Raw genomic sequence first — 26,418 nt, forward strand, 5'->3', positions numbered from 1 at the left:
GCTGCGGAGCACAGGCTCCGGACGCGCAGGCTCAGCGGCCATGGCTCACGGGCCCAGCCGCTCCGTGGCATGTGGGATCTTCCCGGACCGGGGCACGAACCCGCGTCCCCTGCATCGGCAGGCGGACTCTCAACCGCTGCGCCACAAGGGAAGCCCTCTTTTTTTTTAAATTGAAGTATAGTTGATGTTAATTTCTGCTGTACAGCAAAGTGACTCAGCTCTCGCGCGCTCTCTCTCTCTCTCTCTCTCTCTCTCTCTATATATATATATATATATATACAGACACACACACACACACACACACACACATTCTTTTTCATATTCTTTTCGATTATGGTTTATCCCAGGACATTGAATATAGTTCCCTGTGCTATATAGTAGGACCTTGTTGTCCATCCATTCTATATGTAATAGTTTGCATCTACTAACCCCAAACTCTCAGTCCATCCCTCCTCCAGCCCTCTCCCCCTTGGCAACCACAAGTCTGTTCTCTATGTCTGTGAGTCTGTTTCTGTTTCGTAGATAGGTTTATTTGTGCCATATTTTTGATTCTACATATAAGTGATATCATATGGTATTTGTCTTTCTCTTTCTGACTTACTTCACTTAGTAAGGTCCATCCTTACTCCAGGTCCATCCATGTTGCTGCAAATGGCATTATTTCATTCTTTTTAATGGCTGAGTAGTATTCCATTGTATATATGTACCACATCCTCTTTATCTATGGCTGTTCTTCTTCCTTTTTTTTTTCAATATTTATTTATTTATTATTTATTGGCTGCATCAGGTCTTAGTTGCAGCACATGGAATCTTTTGTTGCATCGCACAGGCTTCTGTCTAGTTGTGGCGCATGGGCTTAGTTGCCCTCCCACATGTGGGATCTTAGTTCCCTGACCAGGGTTCGAACTGGTGTCCCCTGCATTGCAAGATGGATTCTTAACCACTGGACCACCAGGGAAGTCCCTTTATGGCTCTTCTTCTAACTACAGAAGCCAAAATCAGGACCCAAAAGAAATCAATAAGTGGAACAAATGTTAGTGAGTTTTCTTTTTTCAAGATTACCTCTTAGTTTTTGTGTAATTTGAAGCATGCAGAATGTAGAGGGGAGTATCTGGATTCTTGACCTGGAGATGGGATTAGGAAGATAGATTAGAGCAATTTTGACTAATCTGAGTGTGTTCAGTGCAAGCCTGCTAGGCAGGTTAAAAGTTCTCCTTGCTAAATGTCTTAGCATAAACATCCCCCCAAATATTGTCTCTACCTCCTTCAAGAAGACTTATTCACAAGTAGTTTTCATTAGGTTTTGGGAGAGCGGCACACAGCCTTCAAAAGCTGCCCTTGACACTTTGATTTTTCATTTAAACATCTGGACTCAGTCCAGATGCTTGCCTTGGATTTAGAGCAATAATGGTTGCATAGAAACACATGGTCTGCCCTCTCCGGTTAAATAATGTCAAGTCTTAACATCCAGGTAAACGACCGGTTGGCAACCATTTCTGTTCTTATTTGCTCTACCTTTAGGTAAAAGAGTCAAAGCTGTGCAAGTCTTTCACGCTGGAAGATGGAAGGAAACATGGATTTCAGCTGTGGACATTTTGTGGCTTTTCTATTTTTAACTTGTAAACAAAAGCACTGACTTCTTTCATTCCTGATTTCTCAGTTATCTTTCTGTGTAAGGTGACATGTCTGCCTTTTTGTTTTAGGAATCTTTCGAAGAAATACCAACCTAAAAAGAACTCGAAGGAGGAAGAAGAATACAGGTGTGTTTATCATTGATTGTTATGTGGTAATATCTATATGGCATTGGTGATGATTATAAAGGAAATCTACATATATTTTGTAGATATAATATATCTACAAAAACAAGTTGCCTTCCTCATTCATATCTGTGCCAGTTTTTAAATTGGGGGAAAGACAATAAAAACCTACTCAAATAACTTATACTGAGTCACTAGACCTATTCCAGATTGTTTCAGTTAAGGTAATTAGGAAAAGCTTAGAATATAATCTAAGCAAATACAGGAAGTGTGGATTATACACTCTACATCTTGATTTGGTTTTGTAATACAGGCGTCTCATTCATCCAAGAAATATGTCTGTTTCGGACAGCAATTAAGACATCTTAACATGAAAAGTCCAAAAGTATTATCTATAATTTAGATCTAAATATCCATGATATTAGTACCTATAGTACGTATATGTATTTTGGGTTATATGTGGGCTATTAACAAAGCCAAATATTGCCTTATGTAGGGCAATTTGGCTTTACACAATGAAAAATGATTCAGTTGTAATTTATTCTGCACCATTTTGATGAGAACCCTCTTATGTGTAATGAATTGTCAAGACCCTATGGGAGCTGTATGCAAATTAACCGGATTTTAATTACTATTTCGCTGGTGAGAAGCAACATGAGAGAGGATGTGCCTTGTTTGGAAAGGAGTGGTGTGCGTTCTGTTCTGTAGGTATACAGCATGTAAAGCCTTCCTTTCCACCCTGAACGAGATGAACGATTATGCTGGACAGCATGAAGTCATCTCCGAGAATATGACCTCCCAGATCACCGTGGAGCTAGCACGCTACGTCCAGGAATTGAAGCAGGAGAGGAAATCGGTAACTAAAATTTGTTTTTTCTTCCTACGAGATGGACCAAAGATGATGGGAATATCCCTACAAGTTTTAAAATTATCAATAAATGGAATCATATGAGATGGTGGGTCTTAAATTGCCACCTTTGAGACACGTATAAACATTCCTGACCCTGTTCGTAGAAAGTGTTTCTACGAACACTGGAGTAATTTAATGAGTAAATTATATAGTAATTTAATGAGTAAATTCCTAGTCTTTACATCCGATTTCAAGCATCCCTCGGACATTCTGAAACTCATTTGTGGATCCCAGAATACTAACCCCTTTGAGGAATTTAAATATATTTGCGGCTATCAGATATACAAGAGTAAGCAATACAATATGATGTATGCTGTGTGGAATAAACTGTGTTAAAATAAATGTTATAAGGAGTTCAAAAGAGCCAGAAGGATGACCTCAGTTACAGCCACTCCGTTCCGTGGCTCATTCATTGTCATCTAATGAAGAGGGCCTTTTTGTTCCTCTTGTCATCATTACAGTCTTTTCATAGCTTTTGTTGTTAACAAAAGGGAAAAATGTACCCTCAAGTAAAATATATTCATAGTCAAGATTTTGCCCTAAGAGATTTATCATTAAGCCATGGTGGTCTGTATCATTGTACTTTGATCGCCTGTGAGGTGCATAATAATTTGTTAGTAATAAAGTACCAAAGTTGGCCAGTGATATGCTTTTCTATATAAATTTGAGTCCACAGTAATTCTTTTAGTGCTCTGGAGATACATGAGACAACAAGATTGATAGGGTTCTTGCTGAAATGGTGGAGATATTAAATAATAATGACCAAAATAATTATTTAATTGCAGTTGTGATAGTTTCAACAAAGTACGAGCACATATGTGAGAACATATAAAAAATGGGAACACCTAACATGCTTATGCTCTGGATCATGGGAAAGCTTCCTGGGGGGCTTCACAGTTAAGGCTTTAACAGGACTTGAGGGACAAGTAGGAGTTGCATGGGACAAGCATTCAATAGAGGGAGCAGCTGTGCAAAGGCCCTGAGACAGGAAGGTGTTTGGAACATCTGAGGAGTTTAGTTCTTTCTGAACTATAAATATGTAGCAAATAGCTGTGGGTATGTTTAGAAGTTAGGAAGAGATATATGCCTTAGGATCAACCCATTGAATTACAAAAAGAGTTAATACACTGAGCCGATGTTTTTATCTGTTCACATTAAAGCAGTGATTACCAAGCAGGCACAATTTTGCTCCCCGCCCCAGCAAACATTTGTCAATGTCTGGAGACATTTTTGGTTGTGAGGGGCATTATAGCTGGGGGTTGCTACTGGCATCTAGTGGGTAGAACCCAAAGGTGCTGCTAAACATCCTATAACACAAAGAACAGCCTCCACGACAAAGAATTACCTGGTCCAAAATGTCCATAGGGGCTGAGAAACCCTGCACCAGAGCTCCAAGTCGGTGACAGTATCTATACACCATGGAGACTGGTCTTTTATAAGAAAAGGAGAGCTTTTCTTTTATATGATGGAAAGGAAGAAGTGAAACAGAATATTAAGGTTTGGAATTAAGCAAAATACCTAATATAATCATAAAGTAAACACAGTAAATCTGAACACGATGCTGGACTACTTCCCTGGTTCCTGACTTTCCCTTGACCTTGCAAAGTTTATACCTTCTTCTTATTTGTTACTTTGGTCAGTGGCTTGTGTCTCTTGCTGACCTTCCTTCACTCATACAGTTTAGCATTTTAGCCAACACCCTAAACAAAAACTCTGCGTATTTACCTTAGTAGCAATCATTAATTGTATTTCTGGAGTGAATCATGAAATGTGAAGCCCACATAACTTGGCCTCCGCCTACTTTTTTTGAATTCTCTTCCTCCAACCACGTGGCCTTCTTACCCTGTGCGATCCTGCCCCAGGGCCTTTGCACTGGCCTTTCTCACCTTGGTAAGCTTTTCCCCCAGGTATCTGCAGAACTCACTTCCTGACTTCTTTCTCAGGAATATCATCTCATGGAGGTCTATCTTGTTTACCTTATTTAAAATTACAAAGTCCCCCCACCTTCTCCACCCCATTTCTACCACGTCCCCCTGCTTTATTTTTCTTTAGTACTTAACCAGCATCTAACATTTTATGTATTTACTTGTTTGTTTTTCTTTCACCCCACGCTGTAAGCTCCACTAGGGCAAGAATTTTCTTGTCCACTGTTGTATTCTCAGTCCCTGGAACGGTGCCCAGTGTGGCACAAAGCAGGCTCTCGATCAATACTCTTGGAGTGAAAGAAAGAATTGAGAAGTAGAAGCAGCCTTTTTCGACATAGCTTAGTTCTCAGTTAGACTTTGTTCTACTAGTTGCAGATCCTTGTATTTCTTTGCTATGTTATGATTGTGTCCTTCTGTTTTATTTACTCACTGGTAATCATGTCTTTTTTACAGTCTGTCATGTCTGTACTTTGAATTCTTTTTCTTTTTTAATAAAAAATTATAGAAATTTAATGAGTAAATTATAGGTGGTGCAGACACAGGTTAAATAATATCTTGCAATGCACAGTGTTCCTTTTATTTTAAGGGGAATTACACGTACACTTCTCTGAGTCAGATGTTCTGTTGAGAGGAGCTGTAAACAGTATGCTGTCTTAAAGCCTTTTGTAATTCTGTTGAGATGAAAATTTAAGAAATTGTGAAACCTTTTAAAATTCTAGAAAGAATATCAGTAAGTACATTTGTGGTGTTTTAATATCACGCATCATGAGCATTTCTGCTTTGCTTATTATGTGGGTAATAGCTACCGTTATTTTGAATGACTGCATGATGTGGCATTGTGTTGATGTTCTCTGATTTCTAAAATTACTCTCATAATATTGGATATTTAACTGTTTGGCCTCCAGTGTTCGTTTTTGTTTTTTGGTTTTTTTTTTGCGGTACACGGGCCTTTCACTGTTGTGGCCTCTCCCGTTGCGGAGCACAGGCTCCGGACGTGCAGTGGCCATGGCTCACAGGCCCAGCCGCTCCGCGGCATGTGGGATCTTCCCGGACCGGGGCACGAACCCGTGTCCCCTGCATCGGCAGGCGGACTCTCAACCACTGTGCCACAGAGAAGCCCCTCAAGTGTTGGTTTTTACAGGTTATAATAACTGACTTCTATCCTCACAGCATCCCTGGGGGAGGGGGAGGGCCGTTATCTTATACATTGTGCTCATTATCTTACATTTTGCTACCAGGCAGCCCACGTCTCAGGGCAGCGCGCATTCACACACATGCTCTGGTTCCCACTGAGTTATTTTCTGGATCTTACACCCCAGGATGCTGGGCTGACTGGTGTGAAGGTCTCCATCAGCAGTCAGCTGTAGAAAGGGCTCCTTGAGATCATCTCATACTATGCAGTGTTTCTCCTTGCAACCTTTCACCTTTGGCTACCCTGACTTTTCTTAGTAAGTGATCTAATTTTCATAAGGATGACTGTCAAAACCACAGTAGAATGTGGTGGTTTCCACTTTCTGGTGATGGTAATTATCAGCAGAAGGGCCACAACAGAGCGAGAGCCCAAATCCAGCTCTTCTGGGGTCAAATCCAGTTGCTGCTTCGATGCGGGACCATGAAGGGCTGACAGTGAACTTCAGATCTTCTTCAGAGGAGAGGAGAGCCTCAATCAGCAGTATGTCCAGAGAGCCGCAGCTCCCGGCCGTCAGGGAGGAGAGGAAAGGACCCAGGCTTTGCAGTCAACAAACCCACTCAGGACTCTGGCAGCCCCACCAGCTAGGAAACCGTAGGCAGGTTATATAACTCTCTGAGCAGCCAGTTCTGCATCTGTAACTGAGGCTGATTATTATAAACCACCTTCCCGAGTTCAGGGGAGGATCGCAGAAGACAGGTACAAACCACCTAGCACCACTCTGCGTACTGATGTATAGGCACTGCATATCTGGTACCCTCCATCAGGTCATTCTGTTTCTCAATACAGAATCTCCTTTCTACTCCAGAAAGGGTTTGATCAGGGTTTATTACAGAAAACAGGAGCAGATACAGGTCTCCTTGTGACCATATGTCCTAACAATATTGTCCATAACAGGACCAGTCTAAAAAATGTTGAATTGGCTGACGGCATTGAAAACAAGCCACTTTTAAAATTTTAGGTCGAGTTACTGTTTCTCATGGCTGACTAGAAATAGTGTCTTGCTTAAGTACCATTCTTAACCATCAGCCTAATACATTTTGGGCCATTTGATACAGTGGCAAAATCCTCCTTGCCCAAAGGGACGATTTAGAATTTACAGGATTACTGTTGGATCTTGTTACTGCATATAGAGAGGATTTCCAAGTTCAGTTCAGAATACTAGTAGAAAATTATTTTTCATATAGATTTTGCGGTATTTCGATAGATGAATCTCTAACAAGAGTGCCTGGTGAGAAATAGCTCACCAAGCAAAAGATGAGGTTTCCTTCCTTTTTTGAATGGATTTGAAAGGAAGTAGAAGACAGTTAACATAGTGGGAGAGATGGATTTTCTCCTTGCCTCTGAGGCCATATCATGCTCCTGGGCCAGCTGTTTGATCGTAAACAAAAGCTTAAAGTCTTAAAGGTATAACTGATTCACTTTGCAGTACAGCAGAAGCTAACACAACATTGTAAATCAACTATACTCCAATAAAAATTAATTTTAAAAACTCTTGAAGTCTTAAAAGTAAAATAGGATAGTACTTGTTGTTCATGTTTTTGGGAGAAAGGATGATTTTTTTTAATTTATTTTATTTTTTTTTTGAAGTATAGTTGATTTACAATGTTATGCCAGTCTCTGCTGTACAACAAAGTGACTCAGTTACACACACGTATATATACATTTCTTTTGGGACTTCCCTGGTGGTCCAGTGGTTAAGACTCTGCGCTTCCGCATCAGGGGGCACAGGTTTGACCCCTGGTCGGGGAACTAAGATCCCACATGCCGCGTGGTGAGGCCAGAAAAAAAAAGCGTGAAAAGACTTTGTCAACATAAAAAAAAAATTCTTTTCCATTATGGTTTATCCCAGGAGATTGGATATAGTTCCCTGTGCTATACAGTAGGACCTTGTTGTTTATCCATTCTAAATGTAATAGTTTGCATCTACTAAACCCCAAACTCCTAGTCCATCCCTCTCCCTCCCCACCACACCACCCCTGCCCCCCCATCCCTGGCTTCATTCTCTATGTCTGTGAGTCTGTTTCTGTTTTGTAGATAGGTTCATTTGTGCCGTATTTTAGATTCCTCATATAAGCGATTTCATATGATATTTGTTTTTCTCTGTCTGACTTACTTCACTTAGTATGATAATCTCTAGGTCCATCCATGCTGCTGCGGATGGCATTATTTCGTTCTTTTTTATGGCTGAGTAGTATTCCATTGTACATATGTATCACATCTTCTTTATCCATTCATCTGTTGATGGACATTTAGGTTGTTTCCATGTTTTGGCTATTGTGAATAGTGTTGCTGTGAACATAGGGGTGCGTGTATCTTTTTGAATTACAGTTTTGTCCCGGTGTATGCCCAGGAGTGGAATTGCTGGATCATATGGTAGTTCTATTTTTAGTTTTCTGAGGAACTTCCATACTGTTTTCCATAATGGCTGCACCAGCTTACATTCCCACCAGCAGAGTAGGAGGGTTCCCTTTTCTCCACACCCTCTCAAGCATTTGTTATTTGTAGACTTGAGAAAATATGATTTTTATATAGCAGTTTCCACATATGCTATGTTCTCCTATTACAATGCAGCTCACTCACATAATATTATAAATAACCAGTGTTGGTCCTGACACACAAAAATCCGTTTGCTCGTTTTGATGAGAATATGTTGATTTTGTAAAAGGAAGTTCTTTAAAAGAGAGCTCTGACTTGCCATTTGCAAGAGCACAGCCGTTGAGATTCTTTCCAAAGCCTGGTGTTCAAGCCAGCAGCAGTTCTCATTAGGAAACACCAACACTCCTGGAAGCCTGAGAGGAGGGGGGCTCTTAATTTCTTCACCTCATGGGCTCCACTTAAGGCAACTGTATTTTTGGCAAGATGTTCACCTTCTCTTTAGAGGTAATGGACTCAGTGGCCAGTCCTTGGGGTGAATATAAGTCAAAGTACACAGTGACCGTTCTTACAGGAAGTACAAGATTCCTCATCTCTTTAAGCTGACCACATACAATAAGAACGTCTGTTTCTTTTATTTACTTTCCCTTTTTAAGGGGAGTTGCTGTGATTCATTGATTAGTTACCAAAGTTTTTAAAGAATGTTACTAAAACTCTGAATTAAAGAACAAAAACTCACAATCCTTATCAATCAAAAGCATCATTTTTCCAAGTTTCCTCCTGGATGTCATTTATAGATATATAGATAGTTATTTATATAGAGAAGTACTGATATCCTCTATATATGGATATAATACACATATAATATTTAAGAGTATTAGTCCTAGTATAGGTATAATTTGTTTTTCTTTATTCCCCATTCAATATCATAAACACTTTATATGTTTCTACATGAAAATATATAGTTTTCATAATTAGAATTTTAGTGGCTACGTATTATTCTAACACATAATTCACTTAACTAATTATTGCTTGATCATAGGCTATTAGTGGTTTCGGATTATTTATTTAGTTATTTAGCTGGTTATATAAATCATACTGCCATGAATTCTTTACTTCTGTAGCTGTTTGCTTTGTGTGTGGGGTGGGGACTATTTCTCCAAGCTAAATTCCCAGAAATGAGACTATGAGGTCAAAGCAGACCAGATTCATGGTTCTTGGTTAAACTTTGGCCATTTGTGAGATTGATGGTCTTTAAAAGAAGAAAAGATGAGATTCCCAAGTTGCTGAAAGGATCAACGTGGGTGTGAATTGGCTTATCTGAGATGTGGGTAATTCAGAGTTGCTATCAGATAGATTCCTCTGAAAGAACTATTATAGATATGCTCTTACGAGCAATTTTTGCACTCTGAATCAAGTTATTAAAGAATTTTAGAGAGAGAGGTTCAGCTCCAACCTTTGAGTCTGTGTAAGATTATCTGCAGTGGTCACCACTAACCACGTATGAGGGATTTATGGGAATTTATAGCTCCAGGAGGGGAATGCGAGGTTCCAGCCAACATTTACTGGAACCTCCAACTACATTTCTCCTGGCAGGTGGAAGGAACGCTTGATTACGAAATGTTGGCCAGGAGCAGAATCACTTTTTGGCAATGGTTATCTGAAGAGTTCTGGAGGAAATAATTATACCTTCAGTGACTCACTAAAAATTTTTATAAATCTCAGATAATGCTTGCAAGACCCCACATTACTGAGAATTGACAATATGAAAATTTCCCCCAAGATTTTGGAAATGTTTAAAAGTGGATACTAAAAGCCACACATTTACACAGTGGTTAAGAATCTGCCTGCCAGTGCAGGGGACACGAGTTCGAGCCCTGGTCCGGGAAGATCCCACGTGCCGCGGAACAACTAAGCCCGTGCGCCACAGCTACTGAGCCCGCGAGCCACAACTACTGAAGCCCACGTGCCACAACTACTGAAGCCCGTGTGCCTAGAGCCCGTGCTCCACAACAAGAGAAGCCACTGCAATGAGAAGCCCGCGCACCACAACGAAGAGTAGCCCCTGCTTGCTGTAACTAGAGAAGGCCCACGTGCAGCAACAAAGACCCAACTCAGCCACAAATAAATAAAATTTTAAAATAAATAAATAAAATAAAAGCCACACATTTAAAAGTTTAGGTATTGGCTATATCCTATTTATGAAACTTACGAAGGGGCTTAATTTCCTACAAGGCAGTTCTGCAGCCCAGACTGACTCTAATATGTTTAGAACATGTTTTGGTTTTTTGGTTGGTCTTTGTTGGTTGGTTTGTTTTTTGGCTGCACTGTGCCACGCAGCTTGTGGGATCTCAGTTTCCTGACCTGGGCCACGGCAGTGAAAGTGTTGAATCCTAACTACTGGACCACCAGGGCACTCCCTAGAACATGTTTTTATAAGAGATGATAGCAAAGAGACAAAACTTAGCATGAAGGAAAGCAAAAAGGAAAAGGAGCTTATCTATATGACCAAGCTAATTGCAAATCTGTTTTTGATTTATTCAGTCCTATTGAGATTCAACTGTGGATACTCTGTTATAAAGCCAGAACCTGTAGGAAGAAAACACAGAAAAGCAAGGCAGATCTTAGATTTCATGATCTGGAAAAGAAGCAGCGGGTCTAAAGAGCTGTTCTTCCTTACTGGTGTTACTGCATTTATTTAAATAAATCAAAAAGCGGGAAACCCTATAAAAGTTGTTGGTCTTCTGCGTGTCACGCTTATACAGCACCCACTAATATCCCCTGGTTTAATGTATGTCTAGAAGCTGTATTTTGTTTTGTTCTGTTCTCTTTGTTTTCAAAGAACATGTGATACCGGCACTCAATTAATTAACACCCTGTCCCCACTGTGGTTCTGTCACTGCAAAACCATTGGCCGGGTGAACCAAAGAAATTTTATTTTCTCATTTATGGGGTAACATACTTAATTATCAGGATCCTTAAATTCTGTCCTTGATTTCTTGGATTTGAAATGTGACTTTGGGTTTTGTATTTCCCCCCTGTAAGTTAGAATGAGACCTTCTTTTTCTTCTAAAAAGTATGAGAATTTCTTGACTACTGTGGTGTATCTCACCTGACTCTCCTATATCTAGTCATCTCCCCTTAAATGTCCGGTATAGCATCACCCATCACCCATGTCTACACTGCTGTCAGCAGAGGCCCTGGAGCCCGGCAATAGTGTGAAAGTGCAATGCGGTGGCCCTGTCAACCTGTCCAAAACAAACTTTGGATTCCCCAAGTATATCCTTTATCATGCCCCATTCCAAACTGCAATTCCTGCCATCTGTGAATGGCAGTCCTTTTTAACCCAGTTGGTCTGGCCAAAAACGTGGGGCACCCAGGACTTACTTTTCCCTTATGCCCCATCTTCTGTCTAATGTCAAGTCCTGTTGGCTCCCCCTTCAGTAACTGTTCTGAATCCAAACACTTCTCACCACATCTAGTCTCTCATCATCTCTCATCTGGAGGACTGTCCTAAGCCTTTTATTTTTAACTCATCTCTGCTTACAGGCTTGCCCCATGGTCCATGATCCAGCCCCCCATCTCCATCTCCACCACCAGCTCATCCTTAGGCAGGTGGTCCCCATCCTCCTGCCTGGTCCCCCTGCACCTCCTGCCCCCATTCAGTCCATTCTCCATACAGCAGCCAGCGCAACCTTGTGATCGTGCAAATCAGACCATGTCCCTTCCCTTCTTAAAATTTCCAGTAGCTTTCCATTGTGCTCATGTGGCTTGGGAGGCTGTCCACGGTCTAGCCCTTGCCTTCTTCTGCCTTATCCTTCCTTTCAGTCTAATTGCACTGGCTTCTAGCTGTTCCTTGGATACACCAAGCCCTTTCCCACTTCAAAGCATCTGCATTAGCTGTTCCTGCTGCTTGGAAGGGTGTTTCCGAGAACTTTGCAATTTCACTCCTACACTTTATTCAAGTCTCTGCTCAAGCATCCTCCCAGACTGCCCTATCTAAATGCTGCCTGCACCCACACCCAGTCCTCTTTAGTTCCTTACCCTCTTTCTCTTACTGCTGTGTCCACTATTTCACTAGGAAAGGGGCTTTGTTTTATTCACAAGTAAAGCAACACCCTGCACATGTGGGTGTGGAATTAACACCTGTTGAGTGAACGATTTGAGTTAGATTTTAAGATCTTTCAGCCCAAGGAAGGATTACTGTCCCGAAAGTTTCACCCATCAACCTCGCACTCTACCTAAAATCCTTATTAAGGGCGATTTTCCTTGTTTTGGTTTGGAAGAACAGTTTCATACCCTTGGAAGAGATCAAGTGAGGAATCTGAGTCATTTGCTGCTTAATACTGATCATTTGAAGATCCTTTCATCCTGAGTTAATCGGGATTCCTCAGAGGAATTAGAATTTTAAGGGATGTGAAAGAAGGGATCCTTTTGAAGAACAGTTTAAAAAAGACTACTGGAGTCTAGGTAAAAAGTGTGGATGTGGGGAATTCCCTGGCGGTCCAGTGGTTAGGACTCAGTGCTCGCACTGCCGAGGCCTGGGGTTTTGTCCCTGGTCAGGGAACTAAGATCCCAAAAGCTGCACGGCAAAGCCAAGAAAAAAAAAAAGTGTGGATGTGGGGAGAGTTCTGGGGAGTAAAAGCCAGCATGAGAATAAGAGAGTCGGTGGGGTAAGGGCACAGCAGGAGAGGGGATGAAGGAAACCTGGCCAGGGCTGCTGGACCTGGACCTGGACTCGGCGGGGGCGGGGGGGGGGGGCGTTGGGGGTTGTTGCCCAGTGCCTGGATGGTCAGTGTTACGGGGGAAGTTAAATAACTGAAAACATGGCACGGGGAGGCAGGCAGTTTTAGGAACTTTAAACAAGTTCATTGAGAAGATATTTTTATTATAAATGAATTTGGGGGAAACAGGCCTTACTGAAGAAAAGCAGAATGCAACTCCTGTCAGGAACGTTTCTGGGTTTATGGTTTGGGACTTCAGTGAGGTGACAGAATGCTCCCTTGAGGAGGTCTGAAGATGCTTCACAGCTTTCCTACACGGTCCACATAAAGATCTACACACACAGATTTATCGCTACGTTAATTAATCCTGAGTCAGGCTTAGAAGCTGCTAGTACTCAAACTCACCACATCGTAGGTTTTGAGGAAATTCTAATATTTGTCACAGACATATTTTCTGGTAGCTCCTTTTCTCTTGGCCTTTTCAAGTTTTTGTGTTCCTTTGTTTTCATCTGTGGAATCTGAGTTTTATTTAAAATTCCAGATGGCTGACTGTCCGTAGTTGAGTGTTTATTGTTTTTTTTTTCCACTTTCTTTTTTGAAGTGGCTGTTCTCAACATCAATGCCATATTTTGCTTTTGTAGATGTAGTTTTAAAAATTAATGATAGATTATATGTATATAGTAAAATGAGCAGCTGTTGTACCTAATTGTAACATGTGAATAATAAACATTCTCACCGTTTGTCTATTCAGCCTAAATATGATTTCTTGCAGTGCAGAAAAATCTCCTTGGAAGCTTTGTCATTGTCATTTTACTTTAAGTTAATGCTTGCCTATTTTAGGTTCCCTGTGATTTTTTATTTCAGCTACCCCTGGTCCCCAGGAAATTTCTAAAAAATTTTTCAAGGCTGATTTTATTTGTATAGATTTTACCTGTATATTTTTAAGGTTCAACCAAAAAGTTGAAATGAAAGTAAGTTTAACTGTCACCCCAGATACCATCAGGCATTTTTAAAAGGTCTATTATTATGTTTGAAGAGAAACTAAAGTATCTTATTACCGGAGAAAGCAAAGAGCATTTTTCTGGGTCTCTAGAGATGGCATTTCCTGTCTCTCCTCTGATAGGAGAAAAGAGCTGTGATGACTTCACTCCGTGCCTCCAAAAGAAGTGCTTATTATCTTTTTCTAGAGAACAATTCCTCTTTATTTAGAGCTTGGAGACGCACTTTTTAGATCCACACTTGCTATCTGCCCAGCGAAGAAATGTTTGACCATTGTTTGTTAATAAACAACAAACACATCTGGCAAGCTGGTTGGTTTGTTTAACTTGGTAACTGTTAAGATAGCTTCTCCGATTAAAGGAGGGAAGATGGAGCTGGTTACAAAGGGCCGCTGCTATTTAGGTCATGGGATGCTCAGAACTGTCAGAAGGGCTTTTGTTCCATCCATTAGTTTCCTAAGGGATCAGGCAGCACAAGGTTGTTTTTGTGTGTTGTAGGCAAATCCATTTTGGAGGAACACATACTAGGCAAGAAAGACTGGAAGGAAAATCAGTGACATATAGATTTTTTTCCTTAAGCTACATGAAATGCAATCACAGGTGTAGTTCTCAGATAATTGTTTCGGTTCCGCCGAATTGTGGTGTCACGGGGTGTGTTGTGACAGGAGTCCATCCTGGCAAAAAGCTCACCAGTAGCATCAAGCAAGGTCCACACCGTGCTTGAAAAATAAATTCATATTTATTTTTGAACCTTGGAATGAAGAAGTGACAAGAGAGTTTACTATGCAGTAGATTTTCAATAAAAATCATCCTTCATGCTTCCAAAAACATGACCTTTTTTGGAACACTGTTGTCTTCAGAGAAGGTCCCTTTGCTAGTAGAGCCCAGTCCACCTTTCCTGTGCCGCGTCCGTCACTTCTCCATATTCTTTGTGTGCGTTTCCTCTCCATCAGGACGGCCCTGGCTGTGAGGGAGCTTTCCTTTTGTGAAAACATTCATTTCAGAGTTGCTGTCGAGCTGGAGCGGAAGCTTAGAGCCCAGCTCTGAATTGAGTGCCGAGCTTTCCTTTCTCTTTTTGTGTCTGTCTTTGAATCTCAAAGTAAGATTTGGGGGAATGGAGGTATCTTTTCTGCAAACTGCAGAACACAGGGGACCTGCTTAGGAAATGGGGCTGGTCCTCTGGACTGTTTGGGACAATGACGAGGGACTCTCAGGGCCGAGCGGCACAGCTGAGCCTTGGTCTCCCTCCGGAGCCTCCTGCCCCCCTACCTCCCCAGGCCCTCCCTCCCTCCTTCCTTCCATCCTTCTTTAAAATGATACATGTGGCTTTCAGAAAACCTGTACTTCCTCCAAAGCTCCCTAACTCTGCTCTCAGCTCACCTTACTCCTCCCGAAGCCCAATCCTTTCTTGCTTGTTTATTCCCACCTTCGACTCCATTTCTTTTCGGTCCTATCCCTGTGTCTATTATGAGACTTGAAAAATGAAGCCCCACGGGGCTCCTCTAGACCAAAAAATTGCTCGATGGATAAACCTTGCTGTCAAGAGGCGCTTAACATGGTGAAACGTGACCTCCGAAGAGAGACAAGAAAACATTCCCTTATAAAGGAGCACTGTTCTTAAAAAAAAAAAATCTGATTTTGTCTCCTCCTCCCTGGCCTCCCAGGAGTCAGCTACCTTTTGTGACTTGGCTAAGCCATAGGCGCTGACGACTGAGAGAGAAGGCTCTGAGGCTGTACCGAGGGGACCTGTCTGTGCCTGTCCCCCTGTCACCGTGCCTTCTCTACAGCACACCCTTCCCAGCCGTGCTTACCTCGGTGGCCAGAAAACAGACAGCACATTCAAGCCTAGTCATTGAGGGAAGGCCATTTATTAAAAGGAGCATTTACCACTTGTGGAAAGGGCTCAGGAAAAGCAGTGAGGGATGGAGCGGTACCCCCAGGCTAATCATTGGTGGGGAGCGGCCGTGGCCCTGGGTCTCAAAGGGCAAGGCAGCCTTGAAGGAACTTCAGAGATCAGCTGCAGAGGTGCTGCCTGACAGGAGCTGTGGCCTTTGGTCAAAGGACCTGGCCAGCCCCTGGCATCCTAGCGAGGGAAAGCTGCAGATAGAAATTCACGCCCTCTGATATGCCAGAACCCTCTCCGTGGCAAATCTAACGGAACCAGAGGGCAAGGGCTTCTGTTCACGTAGTCCATGCAAGTCTGAACAACCTTGGAATCACTCGGACCGCTCCGTATCTCACAGCCCACCTCTGATCTGATTCGCCAGCAAATCCTAGTCGTTTTCCTGATCAAAGGACAGCCAGAATCTGAGCCTCTGTCACCACCTGCACTGCTACCCCATGGTCCAAATCTCCATCATTTCCAGGGTTGGAGAGAGACTCCCACCTGGAACCTTCCTTTACGGCATTTACAGATCCCCCGCTCATTCATACAAAAACCCTACGAGACCCTGCACAGGCTGCCCCTTTCTTCTCTGACCCCATCTCCTCATATTCTTGAGGTTCACTTTGGTCTGGCCCTCTGGTGTCCTTGATGGTCAACACCAAGCGCATACCTGCCTCAGGGCCTTTGCAGATGGCAGGGAGATGAATTTTAAGTTTTAAGAAAATCTAAGTAATGGAAACATCTATCCACACAAAACTTATACAGATGTTTGCAGCTGCATTATTCATAATAGCCCCAAACTGGGAAAAACCAAATGCCCATTAGCTGGTGAATGGACCAACAAAATGTGGTATAGTCACCCAAAGAGATATCACGCCGCAATAAAAAAGAATAAAGTACCGATACATGTGCTCACGTGGATAAACCTGGAAAACATTAGGCTAAGTGAACATTATGAAATAATGAAGGCATGATGTCAGTCACAAAAGACATCATATAGTACGATTGCATTCATATGAAACTTCCAGAATAAGCAAATCTATATAGACAGGAAGTGGTGTGGTGGTGGCCTAGGGCTGGGGAGGATGGCGGGTGACAGCTAAGAGGTACGGCGTTTTTTTGGGGGGTGATAAAAATGTTCTAAAATCGGTGAGGGTTGCCTATTTTGTGACTATACTAAAATCCATTGAATTGAACAATGTCAATGGGTGAACCTTTTGGTATATGAATTACATCTCAAAGCAATGAAAAATAAAGATCAAAGTGATTGCTGTCTTAAAACATTCCTGTCATTTTTACAAGTGGTGTATGTAAGTCTTAGCATTCAGTATTATTATAGCTAAAGTTTGAAAGTCAACTCTTGACTATTACTGTTTTCATTTCCCATTTATTTTTTAACTCTTAAATTTCTCTGGCATGCACATGCTAGATAGTCAATATTTAAATATCATTGAAGTTGGGCTTCCCTGGTGGCGCAGTGGTTGAGAGTCCGCCTGCCGATGCAGGGGACACGGGTTCGTGCCCCGGTCCGGGAAGATCCCACATGCCGCGGAGCGGCTGGGCCTGTGAGCCATGGTCGCTGAGCCTGCACGTCTGGGGCCTGTGCTCTGCAGCGGGAGAGGCCACAGCAGTGAGAGGCCCGCGTACCGCAAAAAAAATAATAAAAATAAAAATAAATAAATATCATTGAAGTGGATGAATTTTTCTTTTCTCAAGTGTTAATATGAGAAAGAGGGGGTACTAATTATGGGTGTGTTCCCCCCTCCAGCACTTTCATGACGGACGGAAGGCACAGCAGCACATAGAGACTTGCTGGAAGCAACTAGAATCAGTAAGTGAAAAACCAACCTCTCAAGAAATGTCTTTATAGATTTTCTCGTTTGAATTTAACTTAAGCTTGAATCAACCAGCAAGTACAAAACAGAGACACTATTTATTGTCTTTAGAGATTTTTATAATTTGAATTTAACTGGTTTCTAGAAATCATTGCTGAAAGTAAAATGTTAAGTCCAAAAGAGTCCAAGCAGAGTCTTTTTCTAAAAATCATATGGAAAGAACAAAGATTAGACAGTTTGGATGGAAATAAATGTGAATTTTAAAATAACTTCCTGAAATGATGACACGGAACAAATCAGTTTGGAGAAGAAAGCTTTCGGTGGAGGGGGGGCAGGCGGATGTCGATAAAATTACATCTTCTCATAAGAATCTCATGGTTTCATTGAAAATTACTTTCCCCACCACCATCTTCCTCTGCTTTTAGAGTAAAAGACGTTTTGAGCGGGATTGCAAAGAGGCTGACCGAGCCCAGCAGTACTTTGAGAAAATGGATGCTGACATAAATGTTACAAAAGCAGATGTTGAAAAGGTAAGGTGAAAGTGAGGGTCTTTCTTTCATTTCCCTTTTTAACGTTCATCACGTATCCTCCCAGACTGCTGGTTCCCAAGTTCTCCTTTCTGCTGCAACCACAAAAGGCCACTTTACTTGGGATCATTTTCGTTTTGTGTCAACGGAGGGATGTTGGCGGTGGGGTGGCAGGGGGAGAATCTAAAATTTGGGGAGTCTTCGGTGTTATGATTTGAGCAGTTTGTTGATTTATTTAGTCATCAGGATGATAACACGGAGACTTAGACCATGAACATACCTTAGGGGGTGGTTTCCGCAGACCGTGGTTCTCTCTTAATGGCTTTTCAAAGAAAAAGTCAACCTCTTAAAAGCTGGAGCAGACTGTCCAGTGCCATCTGGAAGAGCTCGGCCGCTTACAGTGCTTCTGTTAAAAAGGTAAAGAAAAAAAAAAAAAAAAGGTAAAGAGATTCACATGAGTGGCCTGTGTTCTAATGGATTCATTCAGGTTGATAACAGGTTGTACTTGAAGGCTTGCATTGGAAAGTCCTCCCAAAAGCTTTTCCCGAAATGGACTTGTATTGGCAATTAGGAATATTATTATAAAGCTTGTACTGTGTCTTCCTGTGGTTCCCTCTGTGTTTTTTCCCTGGAAGTTAAAGTTTCTTTTTATAAAAGTCATCAGTGTTAGTGTAAACAAAACTGGGCTATTAAATAACAGTATTCATTCGTGACTGCCCAGGGCTACTTTGGCATTCACAGACTCATGCTTTAAGTGGGGAAAAACCCTGCTTTTTTGCAGATTTCTTTCACTTTTGCCAGATTATTTGGAGTTGAATTTGCTCAGAAAATAGTGTGAATTAGTTATTCATTGCCCAATTCTGCCAGATTCCTTGCTTAAAGCCTAGGTATATATTAGCATGCCTTCCTCTAAAATTATCTAATATATTAGAAAACACATTCTTAATGTCTATATTTGATCTTGAGTGGAGACATTTACTTTACCAAAAGATATATTAATTTGCTGGTAAAGTTACCTATAAATTACCGTAAATTTGTTATAAGTTCTCATAAAATATTAATTCCCTGAAGTATTTAATATGTTATTCCATTAAAGTAGATTGACCCAAAGTTTATCAAAAAAACATTTGGGGTTAAAGGAGGTAAAATCAGTATATGTGTCCCAGAAACATGCCTGGCACAAAGGTATGCATTCTGTAGCAAATATTTTATTACTCTAAATGTAAAATTGGAATGATTTTTATTTATTGAAAGACTTTTTAAAAACCATTACTATTATGACCTTGTCTTAGAAAAAAAGCTATCTATCCTTGCTCATTGTAGAAATACCTGAAAATACAACCAAATGAAGTGGGAGAAAAAAATTAAAACATCCAACTATGGTTAATAAAATACCTTTCAGAGCCTCCACCATTCCTTCCTGGTCTCTAAACAAAGGTACTTGACTTTTTTTTTTTTTTTTTTGGCCGTGCCGCGTGGCTTGCGAGATCTTAGTTCCCTGACCAGGGATCGAACCTCTGTCCCCTGAAGTGGAAGCACAGAGTCCTAACCACTAGACTGCCAGGGAATTCCCTCAGAGCCTTTTCTTTAAAAAAGATTATGTATACTACACATGTACAGTGTAAAGAATAGTAACAAAGGGAACAGCTGCTAATCCACAACCTATCTTAAGAAATAAAAATCTTATTGTTGCCTTTCAAGTCTCCCTTCCTAACTTCATCCTTCTCTTCACTCTAGAGGTAAACTTTATCCTTAATTTGGTGTTAATCATCTCCTCGCTTCTTCATAGCTTTACCTTAGGTGTCTGTATCTCCAAAGAGTTTATTTCATAATTTTGTGCACTTTTCACCTTTATAGAAAGAAAATCATACTTTCATTTCTTTTCTTGTGACTTGACTGTTTTTCATTTGATATTATGTTTTTTACTTAATTCATGTGGACTATAGAACACATAACTTTTATATATTAATTTTAGAGCCAGATGCTTGCTAAACTCTCTTTTTATTTCTCTTTTGGGGTTTTCCGTAGGGACAGTCATAACACCAGCAAATAATGGCAGTCTTATATCTTCTGTTTCAATCTTTATGTCTTTTATTTATTTCTCTTATCTTGCTCTTCTGGTTACGACCTCTATTATGCTGGCAGTAGCAGTTATTGTGGACTTCCTTATCTCGTTCTAGATTATAAAGAGGGTGCTTCAAATGTTTCCCCATTAAGCATGATTATAATATACCCTTTATCGGGCTGAGGGATTTCCCTTCTTTTTCTATTTTGCCAACAAGTTTTTTGTTTTTTTTTTTTGCGGTATGCGGGCCTCTCACTGTTGTGGCCTCTCCCGTTGCGGAGCACAGGCTCCGGACGCGCAGGCTCAGCGGCCGTGGCTCACGGGCCCAGCTGCTCCGCGGCATGTGGGATCTTCCCAGACCAGGGCACGAACCCGCGTCCCCTGCGTCGGCAGGCGGACTCTCAACCACTGCGCCACCAGGGAAGCCCCAACAAGTTTTTTTTTAAAGCTTGACTTAATATTGAACATCATCAAATACCTTTTCTGCTTCCTTTAATCCATTAACGGGTAGATTACATTATTAAATTTTCTTGTATTGAACCAAATTAGCGTTCCTCGGACGAATATAACTAGGTTATGATGTATTTTTTTTTTATACAGAGCTGAATTTATTTTGTTAACATTTTAAGACTTTGCATCTATAGTCATTGAAATTGATCTGTCATTTTTCTTTCTTGACTGTTGTAGTTTGCTTTACTTCTTTTTTTTTTTTTGCGGTACGCGGGCCTCTCACTGTTGTGGCCTCTCCCGTTGCGGAGCACAGGCTCCGGACGTGCAGGCTCAGCGGCCACAGCTCACGACCACCGGCTCCAGCTGCTCCACGGCATGTGGGATCTTCCCGGACCGGGGCACGAACCCGCGTCCCCTGCCTCGGCAGGCGGACTTTCAACCACTGCGCCACCAGGGAAGCCCTGCTTTACATCTTTTTAGTTGTGGAGTGTTGCTCTTTATTCTCTGGATAATATATGTGAGACGAAATTAACTGTTCCTTAAATATTTTGTAATCCTTTATTGTGGGAGAGTTTCTAACTACTGATCCAATTCCTTTATTGTCTTTTTCTTTGGTTGATCCTGGTATGTTATATTTTTCTAGAAATATATCCATCTCATCCCAGGTTTTCAAATTTAGTGGCCAAAAGTTGCCCATAATATTCTCTCACCTTAATTTTTTGCTGCATATATTGTGTGTCCCCCTTGTTTATTCCTATTATTATTTATTTATACTTTTGGGGGAGGGCCTTTTTTTTTTTAATCAATTCTTATTTATTGATTGATTTACTTGGCTGCATTTGGTCTTAAATGTGGCATCTGGCATCATCGTTGTGGCATGCGGGATCTTTCAATGCGGCGTGGGCTTCTCTCTAGTTGTGGCACGTGGGCTCCAGAGTGCACAGGCTCAGTAGTTGTGGCGTGCAGGATTAGTTGCCCCACGGCATGTGGGATCTTAATTCCCTGACCAGGGATCGAACCCACGTCCCCTGAATTGGAAGGTGATTCTTAACCACTGAACCACCAGCGAAGTACTGGGAAGGGTCTGTTTTGTTTTGTTTTGTTTTAATAATGTATATATATTTTAATTTTTATTTACTTATTTATTTTTGGCTGTGTTGGATATTTGCTGCTGCGCGCGGTCCTTCTCTAGCTGCGGTGAGTGAGGGATACTCCTCTGTGGTGCGGTGGCTTCTCTTAGTTGCAGAGCACGGGCTCTAGGCACACGGGCTTCAGTAGTTGCGGCACATGGGCTCAGCAACTGTGGCTCACGGGCTCCAGAGCACAGGCTCAGTAGCTGTGGTGCACGGGCTTAGTCGCTCCATGGCATGTGGGATCTTCCCCGACCAGGGCTTGAACCTGTGTCCTCTGCACCAGCAGGCAGACTCCCAAACACTGTGCCACCAGGGAAGTCCGAGGGTCTGTTTGTTTTTTTTTAAAGGACATTAATGGTCTTCATCTTTTATTTATTTGTTTGTTTGTTTTTGGCCACGCCGTGCAACATGTGGGATCTTACTTCCCCGACCAGGTATCAAACCATGCTCCCTTCAGTGGAAGCGCAGAGTCTTAGCCATTGGACCGCCGGGGAAGTCTCAAGGGTCTGTTTTTTAAAATCATTTTTTATTAGTATTTTACAAAAACCAAAAGTTATCTTTATGGAACTTCTTTTTACTTTCTATTTTATTTATTTTCTTTTTCTTCTTCTTCCTCCTCTTCCTCTTCTGTCAATATCTTTGGATTTATTTTATTGCCCTTTTAAAAATTTCTTTCTTCAGATGCTTTTCTCATTTCAACTTTTCTTCTTTTCTAATATGAGCATTTAATGAACAAAGTTCCCATTTAACTACTGTTTTATTTGCAACCCACGGATTTTGGTATGCAGTAGTATTATTATTGTTCATTTCCTGATATTTTTCATTTCTTTTACTATTCAGTCTCTCCAGTAATTTATTTGGAAGCATATTTTTAAATTTCCAATTGTATGACGTTTTTAAACTTATCTTTTTGTTAATGATTTCTAATTTAATTGCATTGTGGTTATAGAAAGTCTGAGTTTGAGACTTTTACGTTTGTTGAGACTTGTCTTATAGCCTAGTACAGGGTCAGTTTTTATAAGTGTTCTCTAAGTAATTGAAAAGAATGTGTATTTTCCATTTCTTGGTTGCAGAGTTCTACATTTTTTCATTAGAGCAAACTTGCTGATTACCCACATCTTCCCATCATTAAGGATTTTTTGTCTGCTTGTTGTAATGTATTTTGATAGAGATATATCACTTCTTTGTGCCTCACTTTCCTTGTCTGTAAAATGGGAACACAGAAGGAAACGATTGGTGCGAGTGTTGGTTGAGATAATATGTACAAGATACTCAAAGCCATTTATGGCAGTGGCCAGTGATCATTACATTAACTATTGCGATGATAACGATGGAAGATTTGTCATTTTCTGTCCATTTTGCTCTTCCATTGTAAAGCTGTTTTATTAAAGAATAAAGTTTAGAATTGTAATGTCTTCAATGTGATTTAATTTTTCACTGATTTCCACAGTCATGCTTTATGCCTTGAAGTCTATTTTACCCAACATAAACCAGCCTTTTCTTTGGGTCAGCATTTGCCTGGCAAGTCTTTCCCATAGTTTTAGTCTACATGTTTCTTTGTTCCCATATTTAGATGTGTCATTAGTAAATGGCATATAGCTGGATTTCTTTTTAATACAGTCTGATGGCCTTTACCTTTCACCTGGAGAGTTTGGATGGATGTATACCATCTCATTTTATTTCTATTTGTTTCACTTTTTCTGTTTCCTTCCCCCTTTCCCTGATACTCTCTGTTTCTTGCCTTCTTGGATTTTTGAAAATTGTGTTTTGTTTTCCTCATTCCGTTTTCTCCTCTACTGCTTTGGACATTATGTATTCTATTTCTGTGCTTTATTTGGTAAACCTAGACTTTTTTTTTTTTTTTTTTTTTTTGGCTGCATTGGGTCTTTGTTGCTGTGCGTGGGCTTTCTCTAGTTGTGGCAAGTGGGGGCTACTCTTTGTTGCGGTGTGCGGGCTTCTCATTGTGGTAGCTTCTCTTGTTGCAGATCACGGGCTCTAGGCATGCGGGCTTCAGTAGCTGTGGCAAGTGGGCTCAGTAGTTGTGTCTCATGGGCTCTAGAACGCAGGCTCAGTAGTTGTGGCGCACGGGCTTAGTTGCTCTGCGGCATGTGGGATCTTCCTGGAGCAGGGCTCGAACCCGTGTCTCCTGCATTGGCAGGTGGATTCTTAACCACTGCGCCACCAGGGAAGTCCTAGACATTTTAACATATATGTTCAGCCTAACTATAAAGTAAATTAGGGTCTTTACTAATGTCCACCCAAACAACTTTAACTAAAACCAGCTCCCTCTTAACATTGCAATGTATTTGTGAATATTTTTGGTTCAACTGCATTAATTTTTTTTTATATAGTTCTGTAAGTATACTTTCTATTTTCTTTGTTCACCATTTCTTTTTGTACCTGGGGTCTTATTCCTTCTTCCCAAAGGACACCTTTAGAATTTCCCTTAGCAGAGATTTATTACAGTAAAATCTCAGTTTTTGTTTGACTGGAACTGTCTTTTTTTCACTTTCATTCTTGAAACATGATTTCTCCATGTGTACGGCCCTAGGGTGAGTGTATTGCACCTGGAGGGTCTTATGCTGCCATCTTTTGACTCCCGTTTGTAGTTGAGAAGTCACAGTGTGTGAGAAGCCAGTATAATTGTTAATCCTTTGAAGATAATGTCTCTTCTTTTTAATAACTATAAAGATCTATTTTCTTGTCTTTTTGTCTTTAAAATAGGGGTGACTTTCTTTATCTTCCTTTTGATTCATTGGGCTTATTGCCTCCAGATTGGAATTTTCTAATGCCTGCCTATTCCTCATTCTATTGTTTCCATTGGAACTCTGATTGTAAGGCATTAGTTAAAATATCTACTCTATCCTCCATGCCTATTAAACTATATTTGTATTTTTCATCTCTTTGTCTCTCTCTTTCTCTGCTGTGTTCCATGTAATTCCTTTAGATGTAACTTCCATTTCAGTAATTCTCTCTTAAGCTGTGTCTGATCTGTGGTTTAACATATCCATTGAGTTTCTAATTTCAGTTGTTACATTTTCATTTCTACAAGTTCTTTATAGCTCTCTTTAAAATCTATAGAGTCATTTGTTATTTTCTTGTTGCTTTGTCACACCCTTGTACCATATTTTACTTCTTTAAACATACTAAACACATTGACTTTATATTCTCTATTTGATTAATTTCAGTATCTACAATTTATGTGGGCCTGTTTCTTCAGTTTGTTGTATCGGCTGACTTGTTTCCTCCTATATTTTTGTCCTTTCTTCGATAATGCCATAAATGCATTGCTGAAAAACTTTATGTTCTGCAAAAAAAAAAGAAAGCTGCTAAAGATAATGAACAGGACTTAGGAGAAAATAGGCTTAGAAATAGATCACTCAGTACTCACAGAACTTTGTAACCAGAGAACCAACAAAACAACAATCCTAGTAAAACAACTAGCGTTTGAATTGAGTATCACAGCCCTTGTCCTTTAAGATGTAGGTCCTTCTGAGTATTCGGGCCTTAAGACACATAGGTCCTTGGAAGCATTCACTTTCAGCAAAATGAAAAATCTGCTCCTGGATAAATGCTTCCTGCACTTATCTGTTGTTCTGCCACAGGTGGAAATATCTTTCCAGATTTTGCATACGTAGCTTTACCAGGTAGTTCAACAGAATGAGTATGGTAGCAGTTCTTGAAGCCACTGAAGCAGCCACTAGTTGCAATTCTGTAGATTTTTAGCCTTTTTCTTTCTTTTTTTTTTTAATTTGAAGTGTAATTGATGTACAATATTATATTAGTTTCAGACGTTTTTAGCCTTTTTCTTAAAATCTGCATGACGTTGCTAAGGCTTACCTGTGATTGCTTCCAAACATTAATTTACTGTGAAAAATTGCATACAGACTGGCAAGGCTTCTATGTTATACCAACATCATTGCCTTATATTTCAGTCACAGAAGAAAGTATGTCACAGCAGAAAAACATGTGAGATTCAAAACAGAGTGTGTGTGATTACAAACGTGCGTTTCTTGGAATTTCCTCTCTGGCCTACATGTAAAGTGGGTTCTCCAGGGAGCTGGCATTACCTGGGCTCACTACCAGGCCAGGACTGCATCAGTCTGAATTTCCAACTTGGGGTTGGCGATCCACACACGCTGTGTGAGTTCTAGTCCTTTGTGATTGGAAAACTTCCAGGATGACTTTTTAATTTTCCTCCCTCAGGTCAGATCCAAGGTAGTTAACTTAACAAACGTGCAATTGCTGGGTCCAGTTGCAGCTTTAGGACTTTTGGAAGGTACTACCAAATTGAACCGCTCTCCTCAACTATTTTAATTTTTCCAAGGATGTATTATTATTTCTTATACGTAGAGAGTCATTTTGTTATTTTTATGGAAGTACTATTTACCTCCTCCCTAAGGATGTGATAAATTACTGGATTTTAGCATCACAAATGTTAAGCTCATAGAGCAATGTCTAAACATTGGAATTCTTAAGTTATTCTTAAGTTATTTTGCTTATGAGTATCACTTGAAGCACTGTAATTTCCCCAAAACAAACTGTGATTTGACTGTTTTATCAGTTTTTGCATTATCAGCCGTGAAGCCTCTTGTCAGTAACAAGCTGAAAGGATGCAGTGTTTCAGTTCTTGTGGATACTTAA

General features: G+C 40.7%; 1 protein-coding gene across 19 annotated transcripts in view; it reads left to right on the plus strand.

Annotated features, from left to right (window-relative positions):
- The window catches only part of FNBP1 (formin binding protein 1), a 146,239-nt gene that overhangs the window by 67,435 nt on the left and 52,386 nt on the right, over window positions 1-26,418 (plus strand). For all 19 annotated transcript variants that reach the window (XM_060300306.1, XM_060300305.1, XM_060300303.1 and 16 more), the window contains 4 exons: window positions 1,704-1,760; window positions 2,466-2,613; window positions 17,533-17,595; window positions 18,025-18,129. In XM_060300306.1, coding sequence (XP_060156289.1) covers window positions 1,704-1,760; window positions 2,466-2,613; window positions 17,533-17,595; window positions 18,025-18,129 — 373 coding nt within the window. The remainder of the gene's footprint in view (window positions 1-1,703; window positions 1,761-2,465; window positions 2,614-17,532; window positions 17,596-18,024; window positions 18,130-26,418) is intronic.

The sequence above is a fragment of the Globicephala melas genome, chromosome 6, assembly GCF_963455315.2.
Source record: "Globicephala melas chromosome 6, mGloMel1.2, whole genome shotgun sequence".
Taxonomy (NCBI): Eukaryota; Metazoa; Chordata; class Mammalia; order Artiodactyla; family Delphinidae; genus Globicephala; species Globicephala melas.